Source organism: Pleurodeles waltl, chromosome 4_1 (assembly GCF_031143425.1).
Source record: "Pleurodeles waltl isolate 20211129_DDA chromosome 4_1, aPleWal1.hap1.20221129, whole genome shotgun sequence".
In the NCBI taxonomy this organism is placed as follows: Eukaryota; Metazoa; Chordata; class Amphibia; order Caudata; family Salamandridae; genus Pleurodeles; species Pleurodeles waltl.
This window is the reverse complement of record NC_090442.1, coordinates 767,216,825-767,244,087: the sequence shown is the minus strand read 5'-3', so window position 1 is coordinate 767,244,087 and position 27,263 is coordinate 767,216,825. Positions and strand designations below refer to the sequence as shown.

The window sequence follows — 27,263 nt, the reverse complement described above, 5'->3', positions numbered from 1 at the left end:
TAACCCTTCTAAAGTGCAACACTTTTCCTAGTGTTACTCAGATTGGATTGGGAATTGTACATCTAGTGCCACCAAAGCCCAATCTTTTACTGTTTTTGCTTACATTGGAGCTAGAATAGTAAATCTGACTTCTTCAAAGTCCACCACTTCCCCTACTGCAGAGTATTTTGAATTGTTACTAGTTTTTAAAGTAGTTTTAGTTATTACAAAATTAGAAGCTTTAAATGCAATTTTTTTGCTTGTTTTTTTATTTTCTTATATTTGTTTTTGCTATGTGTAGTTTAGTATAAATTCTTAGATTACCCGTAATTTGAATGTAGTTAAAAAAAGTTTAAACATTGTTTTTATATTTGTGATTATATTATATATATATATATATATGTATATATATATATATATATATTCCACACAACATCCAGCCTGTCAACAAGCAACAGGACACCGACATTTCTCTTGGATTGCAACCGTTGTTTATTGCTAAATGGTGCCTAGAATAACGTGTTTTGGACCCACGAGGCCTTGATCATATTGCCCTCTCTCTCTCTCTCTCTCTCTCTCTATATATATATATATATATATATATATATATATATATATATATATATATAATTTATATATTTTTGTTTTTCATAAAGAGATGCAATTACCAACCGGCACTCCAAACAACTACGATGTTTATTTAAGGCTTATACAGTCTTTCACAGAATTGACTTGCAATGGTAACACGTTTCAACCATAACGGTATTCTTCATTGCCCCAAGTCATGACTGCCAAGCAGGTCCCACTGTCAAAAACCAAAGCTTTCATCTCTGTTCCCTGCACGCAGGTATGAGTGCAGGGTACAGAGATAAAAGATTTACTTCAGCAACCACAGAGCTGCTGCGTAAAGCAGCTCTTTAGTTGCTGAAGCAATGGGACCTAGGGGAAGGCCTTGAGGCTTACCCCATGGTCCCAGATAGCCCGTAAAGGGCTTGTTTAAAAATTAAAAATTAAAAATTCAAATGAAAAAAAACAGGCAGAGCCTTGGATACGTGGCGTATACGTGGATCAGATGAAAAAACAACAACAACAAAAAGCGTGGGCTACAGCACCTCATGAATATTAAGCACCCTGGTGGGCCAAGTCCCAGGGGAGCTGGGGAACTCTTGATGGCCCCCCCACGATCCCAGAAAGCCCATAAAGGGCTAAAAAAAGAAAAAGAAAAGCAAAAGCAATAGTTAGAGTAACCTCAAGTAACTCTAACTCGTGCTCTAAGGTAGCGCCCTCGTCTTGAACTGTTAATGACCCCCCAAATTACGGCACTCATGACATTTTTGGTAACATCATTGATAATGTAATACTTGCAGTAACATTTTGGACGAAAAAACTGTGCTTGGCGAGGGGGCGAGGTTAATTACCTTAGGGCACAAGTTATATTTACCTGAGGTAACTCTAACTATAACTGGCAAATTTCTATGGTTTTGTACGTTTAAAATGTGAGCCTAACTATAACGTCCCTGTAACCTTTGTTTTTTTAAATGAATATAGACATACTTACCTTTTTGGATAGTATTTTCATCATATTTTGTTTTCAGTAGTTTGGTAGATTACATACAGAGGTGCTCATTACAAGTTCGGCGGACGGTTTACACTGTCCGCCGAACTTTCGACGGGGAGGTTGCTGCTATACAGGCTACCTCCCCGCCGGCCTCATTAAGAGTTTCCAATTAGGTCAGCAGGTGGAAACCTGAGTTTCCGCCAACTGGCCTAGCAGGAAACAGCCTCCTGCATTGTCTCTGCCTCGTAATTGAGCCGGCGGCAATGCTGTCAAGCGCGGGGTGCACCATCACCCTCACAATGTTCACTGTCTGCAAAGCAGACTAAACAGGACTGTGACCCTCCACTTACAGAGTTCTGGGCTGGGGCAGACGGAGGAAAATGTGGATGTGCGAGCGGATCCTGCCCAGCCCCCTGCGCAGCCGGTGCTGAAAAAACAAAGCGCATGGTGGGGCCTGTCCCTGAGATCCCTGCGATGTGCAAGAACTGCATTGGAGCAACAGTGTGATTTGCAAGAGATGGTGGCTGTGTGAGGAGCGACTGGTGAAGCCTGGGGGTCTCCGGGGGATGATAAGTCAATGCAAACAAGTTTCCTGGCCCAGCCATACATACTCTCCCAGGGCTGCTGGACAGTAAGACAGGAACACTGGAGCAGATAGTGAGTGCCCGAGTGAAGGGCATGTCAGCATGATTCAGACCTTAGGGAATCTCGCTGAAATGGGTGGACGCGCAGAAATGGAGGGAAAGTGCTTAGGAAGGCCGGCTCGAGGGGGCCACGGGATGTGACATCTCCTGACCGGAGGATGACGACACCCTGCTGGAGAACACGGCAGCTCCGACTCCCACAGTACAGCGCCAAAACTTTCACTCCCGATCTAATGGACAAAGGAGAGGTGTGGGAAGTAGCAAGGCATATATAACTGTCACCCACAGTTTACCTAAAGTCCCTAAGCTCCCTGACTTAAGTACACAACAACGGGCCCTGGTGCTATGCCCCGGAGATGACCTGGTTCCCCCTGGATAGAACAACCCTTCACCACTGCGGAGTGACAGTCAGGGAGCACAGCACATGCCTGAATAAATACAGAGAACCCACCATGGGCAGAGACGAAAACAGTCAAGGGGGTTCAAACAAATAAGATATTTCAATATAATACCCCTGGGCATGGAACGAACACCTCGAAGGGGAGGGACCCTTCAGCCCAACTAGGACCCTTGGAGGACACTACCGAAATATTGGAGGCAATTAGGGGGACCCGAGAGGCACTAGAAAATAAAATGGACACTATGGCAATCAACATAAACCATCTCAGACTTGCCCTCTGCAAGGTGGCGGAGAGAGTTACAACCACAGAAGGGGAGGTGGCTACATTATACACCACACTTTGGGAGTTGCAAACAGCAGTACCCGAAGAACAAAAACGCCATCCAAGCCACGGAGCAACTGGAGGATACAGAGGGCTGGTCGCGCCACAATAACCTCAGACTGGTGGGGTTTCCGGAACAGGGAGAGGGGCCATCCGCAGAACTATTTCTCAAAGACTGGATTGCCACAGTCTTAAAGTCTATACGCCTCTCTACATTTTTTACAGTGGATAGTGCACATAGAGCACTTGGCCCAGTGCCGAGGCCTGGTGCAACGCCACGGGCAATCATAGAGCATTTCTTCAACTATTGAGATAGGGACCTTATCATACAGCATGTGAGATCTCATGGCTCACGTAATTACGAAGGTTTACCCAGACTCGTATTTCCAGACTATATAAGAAGAGTCCAAGAGCTCAGGAGAATCTTCCTTGGGGTCAAAAAGAAGATGAAAGAGCATAATATCATCAAATATAGCCTCCTTTTTCTACCCAGACTGCGGGTTCAACATGATAATAAGGTATATTTCTTTGAGAATACAGGAGGCAATAGAATGGATCAAAGCTCTGGGACTCAATCATAGAGAGAACTTTTCTGGCTGGAGCGAACCTAAGCAGAGGAAAACTCGACTGCCGTCCCACTTCTCTCAGGTGTCTAAACACCAGGACAAGGTACCACAGCAAGCTGCAGTCAACAGAATACTGATAGCAGAGGATGGAACACTTTGCATTGAACATGAAATCAAAGCGACACCAAACCTCTTCCTCCCTTTGACTCATCTTTCAGACACTCAGAATATGGATCGTTTAGCTGAATAAATAATATTGATGGGGAGGAGGCAGCAATGTGGACCTAAACTGACCCGGCTCCACTTCTGCATCAGGTCATTTCTTTTTGCGGAGGATGGCAGGGTTTGGAGACCACAGAATTGGGGTTACACTGGTTGATATAATATCGATAGCTCTTTGGAGATTCCTCTCTGGTAGACACACAGAGATGGCAGGGGACGACACACTAGAAGATCGAAACGGGACAGTTCAGGACCAGAGTGCCCCAGACTTACTGAGGTCTTGCTGGGCTCATGACAAAGGGGCACTAGTGGTCTCTGACAGATTCTACACAAACCCACTTTTCCACTATATAGTTACTGTTAAGGTTTTCGGGAAGGGGAGAATCTGGGAGGGGTTTCCAATCCTCTTGGTAGTCTCGATACCAGAAGGGTTTTGCAGCTACTGCCTGGGTTTGGGGGAATTGGAGACAGGGTAGTTTTCCCTCTTTATGGGTGTTACTGGTTTTCACTGCTCTTTCTTAACAGACACAGGATGACTTACCTGGTTAGTACCATACCGGGCACCATACTGCATTGCGTCCAATGAGGGGGAGAGTGTCCATTGCAGAACTTTGGGCCTTCTCCTTCCCCCAGAAAACCTACTACAGAGGAGGGGATCCCAACCACCAATTAACTACAAATGGGAAACCCAGGGACTGAATATAAAATCTTGACATGGAATGTGCGGAGTCTTAACAAACCCACAAAACAATGTAGGATTTACAACGCCCATTGGTGATATGGGGTGGCTATAGCTCTTTTACTAAAGACACCCCTTTGGGGGGAATGCCTTAAATATTTGTTGAGATGTTGACGTGTCCAGATCTTTGCCACATCGTATTCAGGTTGAGCGAAGGGTGCCCTTCATTTGGATCACACCCGGGATCCCTTTTAAACCACGTAGGTTGTTATCAGACGAGGTGGGACGGTATGTCATACTGAAAGGATTGTTAGATGCTCATCATATTTCCATAGTTAATGTTTATGAGCCAAATACTGATTACATGGAATTTTGGGGCGTGCTGTTGAGGGTGGCCCAAGTTCCGTCCTCCGCTGAAGTAATTATGGCAATTTCAATTGTGTATTAAATGGCAATATTGACCGATCACCCCCTAAAACGAATACCAAGTCCTGATCTCACCACCTCACTTAACCAGGTCCTACACACATGTGTTGCACCAATAACACTCACACACCAGAGTCTATTCTTGCTATCCCCCCCACTCTGACATACAGCCGCCTGGATTACATATTTCCACTACACATGTGCACTATCTTGCGAGATACCTATCTGAATACTACCCACTTCTTGCTATTTATACGCCGAAGAGTGTCCCTATGGTGATTACAACCTGAAGCGCTCCCTAACCAAGCCTTCTGCTCAACACTCCTGGAGACATTAACACACTATTTCACTGAGAACAGGCATACCGCTGGGAGCCCTGCACTTGAGTGCGATGCCATGAAGGTGGTCCTCTGGGGGGGTTTGCATGGTCACCACAACAGGAGTGCATTGTATGCTTGAGAGGGTATTATCCAACCGAGAAAGAGAGCTGGAAGGGCTGAGGAAGAAGCTTCCAGAGCACCCAGCGCTGAGAGTGGAATGGGAAAACCTGAAACGTTAACTGAATGAAATGTGACTCCAGCTGGAAAAACATCCTAAAAAAGCTGCCCAAAGAGGGTGGTACTCGGAGGGAGAAAAGTCGGGGAGCATGTTGGCCCGTTTAATCCAAGCAGAAAAGGAGCCCAGACCAATACTGACCTTGAGACCAAGAGGGTTGAGAAGTTTACATCAAGTCAACGATGTCTTTATGGAACACCTGCGGAGGGTATATACCCAACCGAATTTGAACTCTCATGAGGCATCCAGGCAAGCTTACCTGCACACCCTACCTCTGAAAGCTGTCATTGTGGTGGACTGCAAACACTTATGGGTCCCAGTTAGCAAGCAGGAAATATTAGAGGCCATCAGAGGACTAAAGAAAGGCTACGGGCCCCCAGAGTGATAGCCTGCCATCTGAGCTTTAAAAAGGCCTTCCCAGGAGTATTGGCAGATCGATTATCAAAAGTATACGAGGAGGCGTATGAAACTGGATGTCTTCCACAGTCTATGATGGAGGTTCTAGTAGCGGTAATACCTAATCCCGGCAATAATCATCTGGATGATGGTTCCTGCTGACCCATATTAATGCTAAACATTGACATTAGAATTCTTAGCAGCATTCTGGCAGCCTGTCTGCTTCCCCACCTCCAGACCCTCATACATGAAGGTCAGTCAGGGTTTATCCCACATAGAAACACCCTCCATAACCTAAACCGCTTGGCACATGTGTTGCTCGACTAGCAGCTCCAAACTGATCAATATGCCTTAGCGTTTCTAGATATTGAACAGGCCTTTAATTCCCTCAACTGGGACTATGTTTGGTCTGTACAGGGCAAAATGCAATTGGGCCACCAATTTATTCAAAAGATACAATTACTGTATACTCAGCCCAGAGCTAGGGTTCGTACTGGCAGATATGTATCAGACAAAATCATACTACAGAGGGGTACCAGGGAGGGATGTCCCCTGTCTCCCCTAATATTTGCAATTGCAATGTAACCCCTAGCATGTAAATTCTGACAAATGTTAAAGGGATGGGGAATTTGGTTGGGACTTAATGAGCACATAGTTTCCCTGTATGCAGACGATGCTCTGATCTACCTCCTAGACCTCGATATATCGGTCCCCATCACGCTGAATGTTATGGGTGAATTTTGGGAGCTATCTAGCCTCTAGGTCAAAACAATTAAGTCAACCTTGTTCCCGCTCGAACTTCTGATGGGTAAACTCTTCGAGAGTCTCTTGAGAATGGAGCTACCAGGGACGATAAACAAAGTCAAGTACCTGGGCCTGTATATAACGCAAGAGTGGGACCAGTTCTATACTAATAATGTAGGGCGAGCCTTGTCAAGTCTATGGTCTTCCATACGATTCTGGAACACTCTTCGACGTTCCTTTGTAGTGGATTTGATTTAGTTTTTATTGGGACTCAGGAGGTTACCTTAGCCCTTTGGTTTGCAGGCCTGTGCCCCCTTAGTGACTTTTAACAAACTTAGCGTGCTCTGTTTTAGTCCATTTATTTTATTATGTCTTTTTACGATAGCTGCCATTATTTATAGTTATAAAAATGTTTTGATTTGCGTTATCAGTGCCACTCCGTGAAGGTGTCACTGTGAGCGTAATAATCAAGTGATGTACGTAGGTATTCACATCATGTCCCTTTCTCACTTATGTGTGACAGAAAAATAATGTACACTTGTTAGGGATTGTTTACATAATTGCTGCCACAAGTCTTCCTCCTTATCAATTGTTTGGGAACATACCTGTGTCAGGGGTCCTACATGATCTGTATAAGTATCTCTCAAACAGACAAGGTTATCAGAAGGATTCCTTCCAGATGCCATCTATGCCATCTACACTGCACGTCACTTTGCTGCAAAAATCACCCTTTGTGCCACCACAGAGTCTGACCTAGAGACCTCGTTCCAAGGAAACAAGGGTTGGGGGGGGGTGCTTCTAATGGACATGGTACTGGCAGATTACGTTTATCACACCTAGCTCTCATTAGATTAGGGATTATGTTCTCTGTGTTAGGGATTGTACATTTCATTTTCATTGCAAAATGGTGGGAGTCTGTATTCACGACTCTCATCTTCACAATTCTTCTTCTTTTTTTGTTTATTATCCTAATCTTAGCAGCTCATGCATTTTACCGTAGACTGCAGTCTCCTTCATTGCCTGTGTGTGACTGAGACTATTGCTAACGTGAGAAAAGTATAACTTCAGTTCCACCACAACTCCCCTGAGATGTTGTAATCTACAGTCCATGTGTAAGGCTGCCAGAAATCACCTTTTACTGTTTGGGTTTTTGGTGAGGTACTGCTTGTGAATCGGGAGGGCTGGGCCGAAAGTTGTGACTTGTTGTAGGAGTGACTCAGTCACCTACAAACAAAAGTGCTGTAATCCCTGAACCAGCAGTCTCACGTAGGAGCGTGAGCCCAACCACGACACCTTGATGGGGAAAATAGCTCTCGCAAAGATGGTTGTTTTACCAAGATGTTTATACATCATGCAGGGCTCCTACTACAGAATCCCAAAGGAAGTGTTCCGAGAGCTGGATATGCTCTTGGTGGAACTTTTATGGTAGGGTAAACCCTGTTGGGTCAATTCAGCCACCCTAAAGAGGGAGTGGGCTAGTAACAGATTTAGAATTATACTACTTTGCAGCCCAGCTCCAGCACACCATCCCGTCTCGATGGGGAATGGAACTGGGAGAGACCTCTCTTAGAGGGATCTCATGACGGATACCAATTGAGTGAACTCCCGAAGTTGTGAGATGGAATACCTAAACACCTCCCGCATTTAATACGCCTAATGGGTCAGATGTGGGAGAGAGCTGTAAAGACAGTACTGAGATTGGATAATTTCTCCTTTCACACGTATAGCCCAAGTGATGGTAACATATAAGTGGCGTGAGCGTGGCTGCATAATTCCGGCTGATCTCTATCCTGTTGGCTGCTTTATCTCATTGCAAAGGCACAGACAACCTTTAACTTAGGCAAGGGACAGTTCCTCCAGTATGTCAAAATTGCAGCCATGGTACATCAATTGTGGCCTACATTCCCCAATGCACTGGAACCCACCCACACTATGGTCACTCTCTTGGCTATGGCGAGCGGACGACAACTCATTTTACATTCATATTGTGCACTTCGCTCTGACATACAACAGCAGCAATTAAGGGTGGAAGATCTATGGCAACTGTACAGTGCAGAACAGATTACACCCCGAGAATGGACTAAGATACATGGGGAGGTCCGTAAGACAGCCATATCCTGCTAGATTCAAATAGATTCAGTGTAACGTTACTCATGTGACATACCTCTCCCCTGGGTACCTCCACCGCATTCACCCCTCTAGGACTGGGTCCTGTCCTCAGTATGGGGCTGCTGGAGTGAACTTTGTTCATATGATGTTGTACTGTCCGAAAGTATCTGAGTTTTGGATCAACATCCTAGCACAATTACAGTCAGTGACAGGATGGAATGTTCTGCTAACTATTAAAAACTGTTTGTTGGGCCTCCTACTGGATGACCCCCAAAAAAAAACTCACTAGAAGATACAAGATCCTAGGTCTGGTGGTAGCTAAAAGTGCATTACCAAACATTGGCTCACCCCCATCCCCGAAGGACACGTCCTGCAGTGGGCGAATGCAGAAGAGGCACACTTGAGAAAAACTAGAACTGATGCTAAAGTTGAAGAGGTATTGAATGCCTGGGTGGTCATCACCCATGCACTACTACCCAATACCCTGCAAGCCCAAGAAGCCACATCGTGGCTAGACCCCGACAGAGATTAGGCTAATGGTGACACATAGCCATATCTACATTTTCCAAGCCTAAATCTACAGAGATACAAGGGGTGGGGAGGGGGGTCCCCCTTACTTGCGACTCCTATGGCACTGAATATTCAAGTTCTAGGGGCTGGAGAGGGATTAAGAAATGCAGTTGAACATGTAATGCTGTGGTCTGGTTATATCAAGTTTAAGGGGTGTTTACTTGTCAAGAAAGTATTGCATAACTGTAATTTATGATCTACAGCATAAGTATTTGAACCTGCTACATCGTATGTACCGAAATGCTAGATGATAATAAAGAAAGTCTTTAAAAAAACATTAATCTTAAAAAATGAACCCTACACTTGTCTATTTCCTTTTTTCCTAATATTTTTGTTATCAAACCTCCTTTCCCCTCCTCCCATATTACTTTCTTCCTAACTTCTCATAGGAGGAAATATTTTACATTTCTTACCCACTCTCTGATTCTTTCAATCTCTGCTTTCTCCTTCTCCTTCTCTATTTCTTGTCCGATGGGGATACATTCTTCTGATTCTGGTCTGGCGGTCTGTTTGTTGAGTTCCACTTCTTTTTCTATTTGTTCTTTTGGCAGTTCCAGCCCCTTGAATCCAAAACTACATGTCTCCTCAGTGGCCTTCAACTCTTTGTCTGTTTCCTGTGAATGTGCATCCCATTGTCTTGATCCTGCACCATGTGTTTCTTCGGTTCCATTAACCTCTTCCTCTAGATGCTGTGTTGGAGGATGGTGCTTGATGAATACAGGTTCTATTCTTGTGAAGCTGCCTAGTGTTGCCACATTATTATCTTCAGAATTTATAGAATGATGAATGATATTCTGAAGCCTCTGCCCGGTATCGGTGACAGACCGCTAGGAAAAAAATTAAGTTTACAGTCCTTATAAAATGTTATACAGCACAGAATGATGACTAGTACTACCTAGTAGAAGCGTTTATGCTTTCTCTCCTACACTCATCCAGGTAACCTTTGAAATCAAACACCACAGTTACATTTTGTTCCCTGGTTGTTTTCAAATAGACCCCATAAGTAGAATGTAAACATGTGCCCACCTAGGCTTTTCCTTATGCTTCCTTAGGGATTACCCCAAGGAAGAGTTTCTGTACATCTATCCTTTGCACCTCTTGGGTGCTTTTTGCACCTCTAGGTTGACACCTAAGACAATTGCTCGTCCTCTCTCTCTCTATCTCTATCTCTCTCACTCTCTTTCTGTATGCTAACCTTCCCTTTACCACAAAGGACAGGGAGTGAAGGATGGAGACCCGTTTACTGCCCAGGTCTATTCTACAGAATCAAAACAGCCCAATAGCATCTTTAGGATGCTGGATAATGTGTAGACATTTCAGTAAACCACTGTAAGAAAATAAGCCCCTTTTGGCAAGCACATTAAAAAATCCAGAAACACCCAATGAAAGGCACACTGTGCTCACTTGCTCCAGAATTGCTGAATCTACACAATCTGCTGATTTATTTTCCTCAATCAAGTTTGCTCCAACATCAATTGGGTCTGATGTTTTAACAGACTGCCTTCTCAGAACTCGGCCGACTTTGTCTTTGAGCGACAATAAACCTCCAATAAGAGTGTCTGTAGCTTCCAACACAGCTTTTTCCAGTTCATCGGGAGAACGCTACAAATGAACGGACATGAAAACTCAATATTAATGACGGAAGGCAAATTTTAAGGGCATTACAAATAAATGAAACACATACTCCCTCTTCTAAACTCTACAGGGTCTATGTGCCTACATTTTGTTCACGCAGGTTGTTGGAGCACTGTGGCATGTTTTATGTATAATTATTTTTCCTCATTCAGGTTTTCTAATAATTGTTTTGAAATTCACTTCCTGAGAGAGTATTGCCAAGTAAGAGTTTTATTAATTTAGAGTATTTTTAAAGCAAAGGCCTATCCGCTGGGATAATGGTGTGCTTTGTAAGCTAGGCAAGAGTACAACCCATTACATTAAAGAACTCTAAAGAACTCATAAAAATAATACCATGAGTGTTCACTCAACCTGAAAGAGAAGGCTGGCCTTGAAGAGGTAAGTATTGAGTGTTTACCAGAAGGAGGAACAGGGTCTTGAATTTAATTAATTTAAGGACTGCTACGTGTAGAATAGATTTGCTCTTGGTTTCTCCACCTGGGCCTGTTGGAATTGACCTTATCATAGCTGAACTGTGACAAGAATGTAGCCTTGTAAGTGATGAGCAGGTAATAGTTGCAGAGGGAGATCCAAAGAAGAGAGATGAGAAACAGGTTAGGGTGTGATCAGGTTTTTCAGTTCTAAAGATGAGTCAGGTATGGCTTTCAGTGGAGCAGTGGAAGATTTCAGAAGGCCCATGAAAATTACAGTGCCCCTTCAATGATCTCAGAGGGCACAATTCACTCTGACTGGGGTACTGAATGCAGGGCAAAGTGTTTTGGGATTAGAGACTTAGGGCCCGATTTAGAGTTTGGTGGACCAGGTACTCTGTCACAACTGTGACGGAGTCCCTGTTCACCAAACACTTGTTGTGTCCCTCTCATTTAGGGTTGGGGGGGGGCGTACTGAGGCCCCTTTTGGCCTGACGGAGAAGAGGCCATAAGAGGAAGGACTTTACACTGCCTTTCATATTTACATGGTGTTAAGAAACAGGAAAAAACATAATAATGACCCTCAAACTCTGGAAGCGAACTTCCAGGGTGTTGGTGCCATTCATTTTTTGTTTTTCAAAAACTCCCACTTTGGTCGGTCATCAAGGCTGAAGGCACTGCCCGTCAAACTTTTCCTACATTGACAGGATTCACCATGACAATGGTTCTTGTCAATATAAAGATATGATCACATGGCCAATAGGCAATTTTATATTTGGCAGGGGGAGGTCTCTTGGGCAACCTTGGAATGGTAATAGTAATGATATTAGTGGAAATGCTGGGTATGGTAATGGTGATTCTGGAGTAGCAACAGTTTAGATGGTGATAGCAGTGATGGTAATGGTGGCAACGGTGGTTGTCATTGATATATTGATAATGTTGATAGTAGTTGCTAATATGCTCCGTATGGAGGTGGTTGTGTTGATTACGGTGGTGATGTTATGGTGGTGATGGTAGTTATGATGGTAACATGGTGGTAGTAAAGATGGCAGTTTTGATTGTGGTAATGTTGGGTATTGCCAGTGGTAATGGTTGTGGTGTTAATGGCAGTGGTGTTAGTGATGCAAATAATAGTTGTAGTGGACATGGTTGTAGTATTAGTGATAATGGTGGTACTGACAGTGGTAACAGTGCAGTAATTGTGGAGATGGTGGTGTAGTCAGTGGTGTTATATGTGGTGATGGTAATGGAGGTGGTAATGGTCGTGTTGATGGCAATTGCATTGACAGTATAGTGGTAATAGTAGTTGTAACTGTAGTTTGGTAATGGTGGTTAAGATGGTAGTATTTGCAGTGGTAATTATGGAGGCAACAGTGATTTAATGGTGGAAATGATGGTGGTGGTGATATTGTGGGGCTCAAGGTGGTGATGACAGTAGTGGTAATGGTGATTGTAATGGTAATGGAAGCAATAGTGGTGCAATTTTGGTGGTGGTGTTTATAATGGTGATACTAATGACAGCAGTGGTAATGCTGGTGGTGGTAGTAATGGTAGTGGAGGCAATTGTAGAAGCAATGGTTGCGGTGGTGATAGTGATGCTAATGCTGTTAAATGTGAAGGAATAGTAGTGGTAACTGTGATGATGGTAACAGTAAAGGTAGCAATAGGGTAATAACAGTGGTGTGTTAATAGTAGTATTTATGACAGTGATGGAAATGGAGGGGGTAATGACAATTTTGATAGTGGTAGTAATGATGGAATAGTAATGGTGGTGCTAATGGTCAGGGTAATGCTACTGGAGGTTGTAATGGTGCTGTGGTAAATGCAGCAAGAGATGGTGGTAATGGTGGTGTTGGCAGTGATAAAATACTGGTGGTTATTTTTCTGTTAATGTTGGTGTGTTGGTGTATTGGTGATGCTAATGGGGTGGTTGTAATGCTGACATTAATGAAGATGTTAATGGTGGTGGCACAGATAACAGTGGTGGTGCTAATGCTGGTGGTACTGGTTGAGTAGTGGTAATGCTGAACAGTCAAGTCAACTGAAATGGTCTTGTTGGTAATAGTTGTGTTAATGGTGGTGGTGGTGCTAAAGGTAATATTAGTGTTGGTAGTGGTAATGGTGGTAGTGGTAATGGTGCTGTTAATAGGAGTGTGACAGTCATGGTAATGTTTGTGTTGGCAGTATTGATAGTGGAGCTATCATTGGTGGAGGAAGTGGTGGTAGGAGTAATTCAAGTCAGTGCTGCACTTGTGGTGGTAATGTGGTGGGGGTAACAGCTAAGGGCTGTAGAGGTGATAATGGTGGTATTGACAAATATAATAGTTGTTTTTTGTAATACTGGTGGTATTGGTTATGTTGATGGTAGCGGTTATGGTATTAATATGATAATAGGGGTAGTACTGGTGGCAATAGTGGTAACAGTTGTGGTAATGGTGGTGGTGGTGGTGATGTTGGTAATGGTGGAGATGATTGCTGTAATACTGAGGCTATTGACTGTGCTTATGGTAGTGGTAATGGTATTAATATGATAATGGGGTAGTAGTGGTGTCACGGTCTGCACGTCTCTTACCGCTGTAGGCTGAAGTATTTGGGGGACACCTGGTTTCTTACTGGTTCTGGACTGGCCAAGATAAGGGCGACCCCCTTCTAGTAGCCACGGTGCTGCTGACTAGAAAAAGGCCTAGGAAGACCATACCCTCCAGAAGGAGTCCCAGAGGAAAAAACCCAAGTAATGGGAAAAGCAATATATCACAGGAACTCCTGAAAAAGAGGAAAAACAATGAAAAAGACAAAAATAGAAATCAAATCCACAGGGAAAATGCAGGAGCAAGAAGAAACTGGAAACAGGAGCGAGGATCACCACCAGGACAGAAGTGTTTGCAACGCAAGGAAGGAGGGAACTGCAGTGCTTATATACCATGTAACAGGAAGTGACAAAACAGGCAGAATGTACAACACCATCTTGGATTGGGAAAAGCCACATAGAAATGAATGAGAAAGAAAGCCATGTAGAAAAGGTAAAGGAACAAAGCATGCTGGGAAGACAACCACTACTGAAGAAGACAATATGGATGACCAAGAATAAAGAAGACGCAAAGACAGAAGAAAAAGAAGAAAATAGAAGAAAAAAGAAAAAGGACCCAAGTAAGGTAAGTGGGTAGGGAAGTCAGGGAGGCTGCCAGGGGCCGGGCGCAACTCGGAGCACAAAATGTGCCTTCATGGCTACACTGTGGCACAAAACGGCAAACGAGCACCAAAAAATGTGCTGTGGCGGTTCTGGCATCCCGAAACGTAGACTGCCGGCCCGACAGTGGCCCGGAAAAGGGATGCTGCGGTAGTCCCCGGCGTCACAAGTGGTGGCATTAGTGGTAGTGGTAACAGTTGTGGTAATGGTGGTGGTGGTAATGGTGATGAACAATACAAGTGATAATGGTGGTGGTGACAGTGGAGTAGTGCTAAGGGTTGTGGTAATGATGGTGGCTATGGTTATAATGGTGGAAATAGTGGTATCAACTGTGCCAGTGAAAACAGTAGTAGTTGTTGTTTTTATATTGGAGATGGTTATAGTGGTGGTAGTGTTAACTGTAGTGGTGGTATTGGTGCTTGTGGTAATGGTTGCATAGGATTGGTAGTGTGGTAACGGTGATCAATGTGGTGGCACTGGTTGTGTTAATTGTGGTATTGGTGTAGGAAAATGCCCTTTTTGGATGGTCACCCCCCCCCTTTTTTACTCTAGATACTGTTGGTAATAACTGCACTGGAGCCCGCTAACCAGGCCCCAATGCCAGTGCTCGCTCCCTAAATTGTTAACTGTGAATTGGTATCCCTAATTGGCAAGCACTTTAACTCTCTTATACGTCCCTAATATATGGTACCAGTGGTACTCCAGGCATCGGTATAAAAGGGGTCACTAGGGCCTGAAGCCCTGATTGTGCCACCCTGCATGACACTCGCAATCTGCTGTCAGCAGGACTGCTATTGCAGACTTCAGAAGCAGTGCACACTGCTCAAACCCAGCTGTGCCAACGCAATGTGTGGCACTACCCAGCACTGCCATTAATATATGTAAGTCACTCCTAAGGTAGGCCTGCAGAGTACAGGAGGCAAGGTGCAGTATATTAAAGACCTGGACATACAAGTGAAAGCTTAATGTCCTATAGTGGCCTTTTCCACCGAAGGTTACTTAAGTGAACAATGGCCCATAGGATAATATGGGCTGGTACCTGGGTAAACACAATGTTGTCAGCTCCATTATGGTACCACCAAAATGGGTCATGTTTGGTATTAAACAACATACTCTTTCACGCCTGACATGACTCATGTCTAGAGCAATGTGACACAGACCCAGAAAGCAACCTTAGAGGTTGCCCACCAAGTTAGCCCTGTTTTTTTGTGCTTTGGCTGCCAGGTAGCAGCTGCTGTGTCACTGTCTAGTGTGAGGTGCAGCCAGCCCAACTGTCAAACTGACCCAGACAGGGAATACACAAACAGGCAGAGTCACAGAAATGGTATAAGCAAGAAAATGCTCACTTTCTAAAAGTGGCATTTTCAAACACACAATCTTAAAATCAACTTTACTTAAAGATGTATTTTTTAAATTGTGAGCTCAGAGACACCAAACTCCACAGGTCCATCCGCTCCCAAAGGGAATCTACACTTTAGTCAGATTTAAAGGTAGCCTCCATGTTAACCTATGAGGGGACAGGCCTTGCAACAGTGAAAAACGAATTTAGCAATATTTCACTGTCAGGACATATAAAACACATTACTATATGTCCCACCTTAACCATACACTGCACCCTGCCCTTGGGGCTACCTAAGGCCTACCTTAGGAGTGCCTTACATGTAAGAAAAGGGAAGGTTTAGGCCCGGCAAGTGGGTACACTTGCCAAGTCGAATTTACAGTTAAAAGTGCACACACGGACACTGCAATGGCAGGTCTGAGACATGATTACAGAGCTGCTTATGTGGGTGGCACAACCAGTGCTGCAGGCCCACTAGTAGCATTTGTTTTACAGGCCCTGGCACCTCTAGTGCACTTTACTAGGGACTTACTAGTAAATCAAATATGCCAATCATGGATAAACCAATTACATACAATTGCACACAGAGAGCATATGCAATTTAGGACTGGTTAGCAGTGGTAAAGTGCTCAGAGTTCAAAAACCAACAGCAATAGGTCAGAAAATAGTAGGAGGCAGGAGGCAAAAAGATTGGGGATGACCCTGCATAAGCAAAAATGTCCAACAGTTGTGATAGTAGTCATGATAGTGTAGTGGTGATGAGAACAAAGGGCTACATGTGCAAATATTTGGATTTGAGATCTCCTAATTGCGATTCCATGCAAATTGCAATTAGGGAATCGCAAATCCAAATGTAAGAAACTCCACTGAGTTTCTTTTGCGATTGCCTTGTGGGTCGCAAATAGACCTGCCGCATTAATATTAATGAGGTAGGTCACAATTGGCAACCAGCATTTCCAGCAACCCCACAGCCAAAGCTGCTCTTTGCTGATGAAGAGCTAAACCCAGAAACATGTGTCCAGGGATTTACAGTACTTGCTGCACCTACTAAGGTGAAGAACTACGGTTTACTTTATGGATAAAAAATGAACTTTGACTGCATTTACCATCATGCATTGGGGCTGACTGCATGCTGGACTGTGAGGCAGGTGCTCCCTTTCTGTTTTTCCTATTTAAGAAGGCTCCCTTGAGCCAATGAGCTGACGAGCTCTGGTTGAGCACCTGCATGCAAGTGAGAGGTACATAAACCTGAGAGGACATTTGGCAGCATTTCCAGCAACCCAACAGACAAAGCTGCTCTCTGCTGAAGAAGGGCTGAACCCAGAAACATGTGTCCAGAGATTTACAGCACTTGCTGCACCTACTAAGATGAAAAACTACAGTTTACTTTATGGATGAAAAATGAACTTTGACTGCATTTACCATGATGCATTGAGGCTGACTGCATGCTGGACTGTTAGGCAGGGTGCTCTCTTTCTGGTTTTCCTATTTAAGAAGGCTCCCTTGAGCCAATGAGCTGACGAGCTCTGGTTGAGCACCTGCATGCCAGTGAGTGGTACATAAACCTGAAAGGACATTTGGCAGCATTTCCAGCAACCCCACAGACAAAGCTGCTCTCTGCTGATGAAGGGCTAAACCCAGAAACATGTGTCCAGAGATTTACAGCACTTGCTGCACCTACTAATGTGAAAAACAATGGTTTACTTTATGGATAAAAAATGAACTTTGACTGCATTTACCATGATTCATTGGGGCTGACTGCATGCTGGACTGTGAGGCAGGGTGCTCCCTTTCTGGTTTTCCTATAGCTGGTAATAGTGTAGTGTGGCGATAATGGTAGTGCTTGTAAAGGTGGTTGTTGGACCTGGCCCTTTCTGCATGGTCTTCTCTAAACCTTTTGCGTTCACCCTCCTGTTTTCTGAACACATTTTTGTTGGCTTTTAGGACTCTTCACATTTTACCACTGCTAACCGGTGCTAAAGTTCTCGTGCTCTAGCCTGTAATCATGGTAAGATTGGCTTACACCCAGTTGGCCCATTCAACTTACTTGAAATCCCCAGTAAAGTGGTACTACTTGTAGTATTTTGAGGGTGGTACAGGTGGTATAATCAGTCATACTAAGCATGGCAATATTTATTGTGGTAATTGTAATGGTGGCTTTGGTAATTATCATAATAGTGGCAATATTGGTAGTGTTAATTGTAGTGATAATAATGTGATGATAGAGCAAAAAGTGGTTGTGATGATGGGGGTCATAACAGATATAGGCCCTCATTATGACCCTGGCGGTGTTGCACCGCCAGGGCCAACGGGGGCGGGAGCACCGCCGACAGGCCGGCGGTGCTCCCTTGGGCATTCTGACCGCGGCGCTTTGGCCGCGGTCAGAAATGGAAAACCGGCGGTCTCCCGCCGGTTTTCCGTTGCCCATTTGAATCCCCCATGGCGGCGCAGCTAGCTGCGCCGCCATGGGGGATTCTGACACCCCCTACCGCCATCCTGTTCCTGGCGGTTCGCCCGCCAGGAACAGGATGGCGGTAGGGGGTGTCGCGGGGCCCCTGGGGGCCCCTGCAGTGCCCATGCCAATGGCATGGGCACTGCAGGGGCCCCCGTAAGAGGGCCCCGCTAGTATTTCACTGTCTGCATAGCAGACAGTGAAATACGCGACGGGTGCAGTAGCACCCGTCGCACCTTCCCACTCCGCCGGCTCGATTATGAGCCGGCTTCATGGTGGGAAGGTCGTTTTCCCCTGGGCTGGCGGGCGGCCTTTCGGCGGCCGCCCGTCAGCCCAGGGGAAAAGTCAAAATACCCGCCGCGGTCTTGCGACCGCGGTACGGTATTTTGACTGCGGGACTTTGGCGGGCGGCCTCCGCCGCCCGCCAAGGTCCGAATGAGGGCCATAGTGGTAATGTGGTGGCAATAGTGGTGTTTTATGTTGACAATGGTAATGGTTGTGATAATGAGAGTAGTGCTAGTAATTGTAGTGGTACCTGCAGTAGAAATGGTGGCATGGTAGTAGTGGTGTCAATTGTGGCTGCAAAGGTCATGGAAATGACAGGGGTGCTAATGGAGGTAATGGGTGTTGTACTCATGGTAACTGTGATGAGGGCAACAGTAAAGATGGTTCTAACAGTGGTAGCAATGATTGTACGGCTAAGGGTGGTATGAGCGGTAGCGATAATAATGGCAATGTGCTAATGATTGTGGTTGTGATAATGGTGCCATGGTGATAGTAGTGCTAACATTGGGATACAGGTCATAATGTTAATGTTGGCAATGATAATTTTGGTGGTAAAGGTGGTGGTAATAGTTGCATAAATGGTGGCAGTGATAGTAGTGGTACTAGTAACTGGGATGGTAATGGTTGAATAGTGGCGGTGGTAGTAATGATGGTCTAAGGAAAGATGGCAGTAAGGATAATTGGATTGGGGATAGTGATGGTGGTACTGTTGGTGTTAGCAGAGGTATTAGCTGTGCTAATACTGTTTGTTAACAGTAGAGATGGTAATGGTGGTAATTGTGGTGGTGGTGGTAATGGCAGTGTAATTGTGGTGTGGTGAGAGTAATACTGATGGTGGGGGTGAGGGTGTGATGGTTATGGATATGGTCCAAATAGGCTATTTGTTGTGGTGTTACCAATGGTGGTGGAGGTGGTTAGGGTGGTGGTAATGGTAAAAGTGATAGTGGTACTGGTAGTAATGATGAAAATAATAGTGGTAACTCTGACAAATTAATGGTGAAGGTAACAGTGATGGTAATGAAGAGGGAAGTGGCAGAGACTGAGGCAAAGTCAAAAGTTGTGGCTGGCCGCATTGGAGAATGGTTCAGATACATGAAGTGGATTGGGCTCAGTCTCTACTTTAGGACTTAAAAGAAATTTGTAAAAAAGTAAAGTTCAGGGGGGCAAAGCAGCCAGTGGTGTCTGAGGAGGAGGAGGGCATTGCCATTGGAAGTCGCTGCATGAAATTGCTGTGAAGATTTCTGCATTTGGACTTAGGTCCTGATTTAGATTTCGGCAGAGGGGTTACACTGTCACAATAGTGACGGATATCCCGCCCGCCAAAATTTTAATCCCAGTGTTTTCTATGGGATTTAGATTTTGGCGGACAGGATATCTGTCACTGTTGTGACAGAGTAACCTCTCTGCCAAAATCTAAATCAGACCCTAAGTCTCTTTTATAGAAGTCGAAAATCTCCAGCGGGAAAAAGCTGCAGGCTGTAGCCAAACAGGGCTCTGTGATACCCATTTTGCAAGGAAAATGTAACAGGAGCTACTGCAAAGTAAGGCCAATAGGCTATACACCTTGGGCGTATCAGGGAGCAGGGCAGGTCCTGGTCTCCTGTCAGTTCTCAGAGAAATATTGGTTAAAAATGTTTAAAGTCCCAAGTTTTGGATCTGTGCTTTCTGTGCACCTTTAACACCACTTTCAAGAGGCCAGGGTGGGGAAGGGAGGTTATTGGTGGGTAAGGACTCACTCAGGCTGGGTCTAAGTGTGGATTCAAGATGGGGCTCTGATCAGGAGGGCAGCCAACTAGCTCTTGCAGTCACTCTGGAAGTCCTGGGTTCAAGGAAAACAGCAAGTCTCAAGCAGCAGGATGGCCTTCTGAGGGCACAAGGCAGGCTTCAGAGGAGCCACATCTTGTTGCATTATGGCAGTCCTCTGAAGTACACAACAGGCCAGAGGCAGCAGGGCAGTCCTCTGAGAGGCCATCACAGGTCCAGAAGTCAACTGTAGAGTAGGTCTGTGGGTCCCAGTTACGTGGCTGGTGTCAGCTTTTAAGTGGAAGAAACTTCTACAGCTTCCCCTCACTGAAGTGTCTGGAATTTCCAGCCTCCCTGGCCTGTTCCCAGGCTATCTGTAGTCACAATAGGTTAGTGTGAATTTTTTTGTGTGTGAGCTGAGGCAGTGTCTTTGAAATGAAAGTGCGTCTGTGCACAGCTTTACCCCTGCTAATGCCAGGATGGTCTTCCCTACCAACACCAAGCCCCATATTGTGTGGCTATCTGGGAGGAATACACAAAGGCTGTCTCCAAACTATACCTAGTCATGTGACCCAGGAAACAGGCTGTAGGCATCATATGGTGAGGACAAGAAAACTCCAACATTTCTAAATGTGGCATTTTCAAAATTGTCACTTAAAATTCAACTGACCATTAAAAAGGATTTAAAATTATAATTCCTTAGATACCAAACATGGCATTTTTACTTACTCCCAAACAAAAGTTTCAAATATTAAATGTAATAAGGGAACCTAATGTTATCCCATGGTGGGGTAGACCTCACAGTAGTGAAAACGTAATTAAGGAGTTCTTCACTACCAGGACACGTAAAATTTAAAAATAAATGCATACCTTTTAAAGTACTCTGCTTCCTGCCCTATGGGCTGCTTAGGGCCTGCTTTAGGGGTGACCTATGCATTTAGGCTTGGCAATAGTCTTATTTTGCCAGGTTGAATTGGCAGTTTATAACTGCACACAAGCTTGCACACAGGCTTCAATGGTAAGCTTGAGACATGTTTTAAGGGGCCTCTTAAGTGGTGGCAAAATAAATGTTGCAGTCCCACTGGTAGTATTTAATTCCCAGCCCTCGTTATATGGCATGCCACTTTACTAGAGACTTACAAGTCAATTAAATATGCCAGTCAGGTGGAAGCCAATTTTACCATGTTTTAGGGAGTGAGTACAAGCACTTTAGCACTGGTTAACAGTGGTAAAGTCCCAAGGCCAACAAAAAAGAAGTTAGCAAAACAGGAAAGGAGAAAGTAAACAGCTTGGGAGTGACCCTTCTGAGAAGGCCAAGTCCAAAAGTGGGTATTTTTTTGTAATGGAGGAGGGGGTGGTTTTAGTGGTAAAGGCGGTAGAGTTGGTAATTATCGTGGTGGTGATAATGGTGCTTAAGGTAATGGGTTTGTGGTATGGGTAGTGGTGACCATAATGGTAGTGTAATGGTGATGTCAATTCGGTGGCAATGGCGGTGAAAGTGTTGATGTTCATAGCGGCAACATAGCTGTAATGATGGTAATCATGCCTATAATTGTTGTGGAAATGGTGGTTTGGGTGGTTGTGGGGGCAGTAGTGGTAATGATGGTAAAAGTGGTGCTAATTGTCAGTAGTTATGATGCTGGTGATGTGGTATTGGTGCTTAGGGTAATAGTAGGAATGAGTGGTGAGGGTAATGTTGACAATAATGATGATAATGGTGGTGGAAGAGACTGAAGTAGTGGTGGCAGTGGAGGTGCTTGTAGTGGGAAGGATGGGGCGTTTCATTGTGATGGTAGTAATGATGAAGGTGTCCGTTTGGTAATAGTGGTGGTAATGGTGGTGGTGTTAAATGTAATAGTAGTGTTGGGAGTGGTAATGGTGGTGGCCATGGTGAATGCAGTGGTGGTATTGGAAATATGACAGTGATGGTAATATTTGTGTTGGCGGGGATGACGGTGGTGATAACAGTGCTGGTGGTAATAGTAAAGTTAGGTGCTGTAATTGTGGTGGTAGTGTGGTGGTGGTAAGACTTGAGGGTTGTAAAGGTGGTATTGCTAGTCATAATATACATGGTGATAGTTACTGTGGTAATTGTGGCGGATATAGTGGTGCTGGCAGTGGTAATTGTCAGGGTAGTGGTAATAGTGGTGGAGTTAATCGTAGTGGCAGTAATGTGCTAACAGAGCTAATGGTGTGGTGATGGCGAGTATTGGTAGCTGTGGTGGTAATGTGGTGGCGGCAATAGTGGTGGTAATGGTGATGTTGGCAATGGTGATGTTGCGCTAATGATGGCAGTGGTAGTAATCATAGTGTAATTGCAATAGAAATGGTGGCTTGGTAGTAGTGGTGATTGACATGGTCATGGAAATGATAGTGATGCTAATGGTGGTAAATGTGATGGATGTAATGGTGGGAGTTGAAATTGTAGTTACTTTGATGAGGGCCATAGCAATGGTGGTACTAACTTTTTGAGCAATGGTTGTAGGGTAAATGGTGGTATTCATGGTGGTGATGGTAACTGAGGTGGTAATGGTGGTGTAAATGAAGACAAATATTTTGGTACAAACAGTGGTAATTCTAGGTGTAACAGTGGTGTGGTAACAGTGGTTAAGATGGTGGTAATGCAATCAGAACTGTGGTAATACATTGAAGAATTGGAGGAAATGGTGCGGTGATACGATGGTGGAAGAGGTGGTAACACTAACAGTGGTTATATTAGTTGCGGTAATGCGGGTTCTAGTGCGTCACACACTCACCTGGTTGCAACCGCGGAGACAATGCAAGACCTCCAATCCCAGCAGGGGCAGCTTAATGAAAAAAGTAGCAATCTGGTTCCATCAACTGTCCCCAGAGGTGAAGCAGGGTTGCAATAAAACAAGACAAAATGAGCTTGTGTTACTGGGGGAACTGCTCTACTGTCTTGTGCACTGCCTTGTACGTTAGGGGCTCTCTGGCCCTCATTATCTTTATGCAGGTGCACACTAGAAACAACAAAAAGCAACGTTACCTACCAATTCGCAACTGAGAATAGTTTACAAGTGTTTACACAATAGTGTACACTTACAAACTTCAGCATAATTATTGCATGAGAGTAAGTAGGAAGCATTTCAAGAATAAACTGGGGTTTTCTGGCAAAACTCAGGAACAACTTAAAGCTCTAGAAGTTTCTCCAAAAATATTAGATGCAAGAAACAGTAGTAAACTTGCAGTTCAGGTACAATAATGTTTAGAGTGCTACAATGAAAAGAGTCCCGGGGCTCTGGGCCTTATAGAGCTAATACTCCAACAATGTCCGATATCCAACGGGGGTGTGGTTAGCCCCCTAAAACGGCGGCTGTATTGTCTAGAGACTCCCCGGCCCTGCCCGTGCATCCTGTTGAGGGCACCCGCAATGAGAAGCATCAGTGTCTGAGACCGCCACCTACCTGCTCCTCGTGCTGTGCTGAACCCGGAGGACTGTTTTGAGGCTCTGTGGATGTCTGCTGAGTGCTCTGGGCCACACCAGCACTCTGTGCCGTTGATGTAGCCTATGCCTAACTGAACCTCCAGTTCCCTAGGCCGGAGTTCAGGGGGCTACCATCTGAGCGCTGACCAAGAGCTGCGGAGTCAATGAGATAGTGGGCCCTGACATGTGGCTGGCCTGTGAAAAGGCGTGGCGGCTGGTGATCCTGTTATACCTGCTCACACTGTGAAGACCAAACCAGCAGTGCCTTCCAGCTGCCAATGGCAGGGGGCGCACCTAATGCAGTAGACTGATCTCCATCCTGTTGTGGGACCCCGCTCCCCATTTACGTGGTTATAGCTCCCGCTCCCTCGCAGACCGTGTCCGGCTCTTCTATGCTCCTGGGCCAGCAAGGGACTGAAAGATGTGTGGCCTGCGGACAGAGGATGTGGCTTGCCACCTGCGGTCTGTGCTGGAAGTGACTACTACTCCTCTCTCTTGGGCCTCTCACCACATTGGACCATGGGGAACTGCCCTGACAGATCTGCTTGATAGCTCATTCACAATGATGGAACTCGGCTCTGATGCTGCCATTTAAGCAACCTACCCAGCTACAAGAAACAGAGCTGTCCTACATCCTTCTGCTATTAGAAGCTGTATGCTGACCTCCCACTTACATCTGAGAGGAAGGACTAGGGCTCGTGCCTTCGGAGCATAGTGCGTTGTCACCCCTTCTGTTGGTGACAGTTTGCCTCATGACCACTACGGAACTTGGGAAGTTGCTTTGAGCCCTTAAACTGCCTTAGCGGAAGCAGCACCCCTCGGAGGTGACCTTGCTTTATTTTCCTGAGAAGGGCCTATGGTTATGCAGAATTTGCATTAAGCACCTGGCAAGCCTGGTTGGCGGCACAACAATTGCTAGTATTCTCATCGCCCAGATGACTCGGCCTCCTCCCTCACCACACTGAAATACCTCAGAACACCAGCAATGCAGCATCCCTACATTCTCCTGGCTGGTGGTTCCAGGCCTTCTAGGTCAGTGGCTGCTACAATCTGTGCACTCAGCGACTGCTGTGTAAGACTCTGATCACCCTCCGCTGATGCTGTGAATGCAGAGCCCTGCACTTAGTTGGGGGGACCCAGCTTCTGACACTGGGATCTCTGCACTGACCTCTTGGGTTGTGGGTGTGCTTTGCTGGGGCTTAGGACAGGCCCCTCACCACCCTACCTTGTTGGTGTGCCTCGACTGGCGGCTGCAGCCTGAGATACACAATGTCGCACTGCACTCCTGAAGGACATGGCCCTGCAGCGGATGGCGTGGTGAGCGGACACCAGTGGCTGTAGTGGGGTGTTAACACCAGTGGTGGCAAGATTTGCAGAACCCCACCTCCTGCCTTGCTGAACTTTTTGACCCATTGAGAGGTGCGACGGGTGGAACCAGTCTCTGGTATGTACATTGATCAGGTGCTCCACTCGATATTACTACTAGCAAACATGGGTCTCACTAAACAAAAGACTGACACATCGGCTCCAGATCTATGTCCTTGGAGATCTCAGTCATGTAGACACATGAGGATGTTGCCCCCCCCATCATCCTGCCCACCCAAGCAGACAAGCTGGATATTACCCTTAGAGAGATATGTGACTCACGGGTGGCAATTAAGCAGCTCCTGGTGGCCATCATGACGGACATTAGAATTCTCGAAGACGACTTGCGTAAATTGTCCGACAGAGGCAAAATGAACGAGATGAACCTCTTTTCTCTGAATCTATATCAAGCGGACCATTCAGCACAACTTACTCACTTGGGCCAACAAATGGACTGGCTCCAGGTTCGCGTAGATGAAGTCGAAGGAAGGACTCGCAGGAATAACGTATGAATAGTGAGGGCAGCAGAGGGTGTTGAGGGTCCCAACGCTACCCAGTGTGTCAAGGACCAGCTCCGCACAGTGGTGGCCCTATCCTGATTGTCTGAGCTTTTACAGTAGAGAGTGTGCACCGGGTCCCCACGAAGCGACCCATCCCTGGAGCACCACCCCAGCCCATAGTGGCTAACATTCTCAATTATAGGGATCAGGACACACTGTTGCGCCCTGTGTGTGAAAAGGCACCTATCCTCAAGGAAAATGTCAGAGTCTCCTTATTTCCACTGCTGGACGGAGACAAGATATGTTACTTGGGGATGGCGGGAGTGTTTTGGGGGAATTCTATGCACTGCATTGTTGTTACCTATGGCCATGATCTCAAATACCTATAACATGGTCACTTGGAATGTGTAGGGCCTGGGGTCTGTATATAAGAGACACAGGGTTTTGTCACAACTTAACAGACCTTGTGCCCACATTAGTTTCCACAGGAGACCCACCTTTCCACCCACAAGGCCCAAACGTTGTTCATGAAATGGAGGGGACAACAGTTTCACACTTCCTACTCAGCTTTTGCCAGGGGTGCGGTAATGTGCCTCAGAGCCGGGGTCCCATTTGCAATCCTTGACACTAAGATAGATACAAAGGGGCGCTATGTTTTACTCAGGAGTACACTAAATGGTGCTCCAATCATGTTAGAGTGCGTAACACGGAACAAGATGTCTTTCTATCACATCTCTCCTCGGTCCCGGCCGAGTGGGTAGCATACCCCTGGATGCTGGATGGAGACTTTAATACAGTGCTGGATGCTTCCTTAGGTAGATGACATTCTCCCCTGCCCGGCACTGCATCGATTCACCAGTCTAAGGCCCTGAAGCAATAAATGGAAGGCTGGAGCCTTTCAGATGTCTGGCACAGCTGGAATGTTACAATGCAAGAATACACTTTTTACTCATACCCCCACGCATTGCATTCCAGCCTTGACAGATTCATCTGTTCCACTATATCCCTCCCCAATATGACACATGACATGAGGGAAGATGCTTTCTGTTCACAACCCCTTAGAAATTACTTAATCTTTGGGGCGAGTGTCAACCCCAATACCCACCTGGCATCTGCACCGGCCCTACTGGAAGATGTAGTTTTTAGGGAGACACTAACCATTACCATTGATACTTAGTTTACTGGTACAGCCTCTTCCCCACTAGTGGAGTGGGAGGCCTTCAAGGTCTAATTTGTATGTCTTCCATTGGTGCAGTGGTGGGAGTGAGGCAGGAGATTGTGAGAGAGCTTATACAACTGGGGAACAGGTTGGGCCTCATGGAAATGAAGGCGGACGATGACCCGGAAGCTGTGGGAGCACTGCAGGAGGCTCGTATTGTTTATTCTGAGCTGTTGGAGAGCCTCCGCCTCATAGACTATAAGGCCTACACCTTGAAACTGCACACAGAGGCAGACAAATCAGGCCATTGATAGCTCGCCTAATTCGCTCCAATATGATATCAACACCCATTTTATCCTTACGGGACCCAGTTCATCACTTGCTCGTTACCCAACTGACTATTAATGGGGCGTTCTGTGATTGCTATGCTCACCTATACATAGTTCTCCCTCTCCGGACTCTGCAGCTGGTGCTGCCTTCTTATGATGGGCGAAACTATCCAAAATATCGTTTAACAAGAGGGAAACCTTAAGTGCACCTATATCATCAGGAGAAATACGTGGGGCCATTAGG

The 27,263-nt window shown here is 45.6% G+C and overlaps 1 protein-coding gene across 1 annotated transcript in view; it reads right to left on the bottom strand.

Annotated features, from left to right (window-relative positions):
• Positions 1 to 27,263, bottom strand: part of LOC138287193 (centromere protein F-like) — a 94,495-nt gene that overhangs the window by 53,569 nt on the left and 13,663 nt on the right. Inside the window, exons 4-5 of the mRNA XM_069227554.1 lie at positions 10,575 to 10,772; positions 9,584 to 9,997 (exon numbers count right to left, since the gene is read on the bottom strand). Of these exons, the coding sequence (XP_069083655.1) occupies positions 9,584 to 9,997; positions 10,575 to 10,772 (612 nt within the window). The remainder of the gene's footprint in view (positions 1 to 9,583; positions 9,998 to 10,574; positions 10,773 to 27,263) is intronic.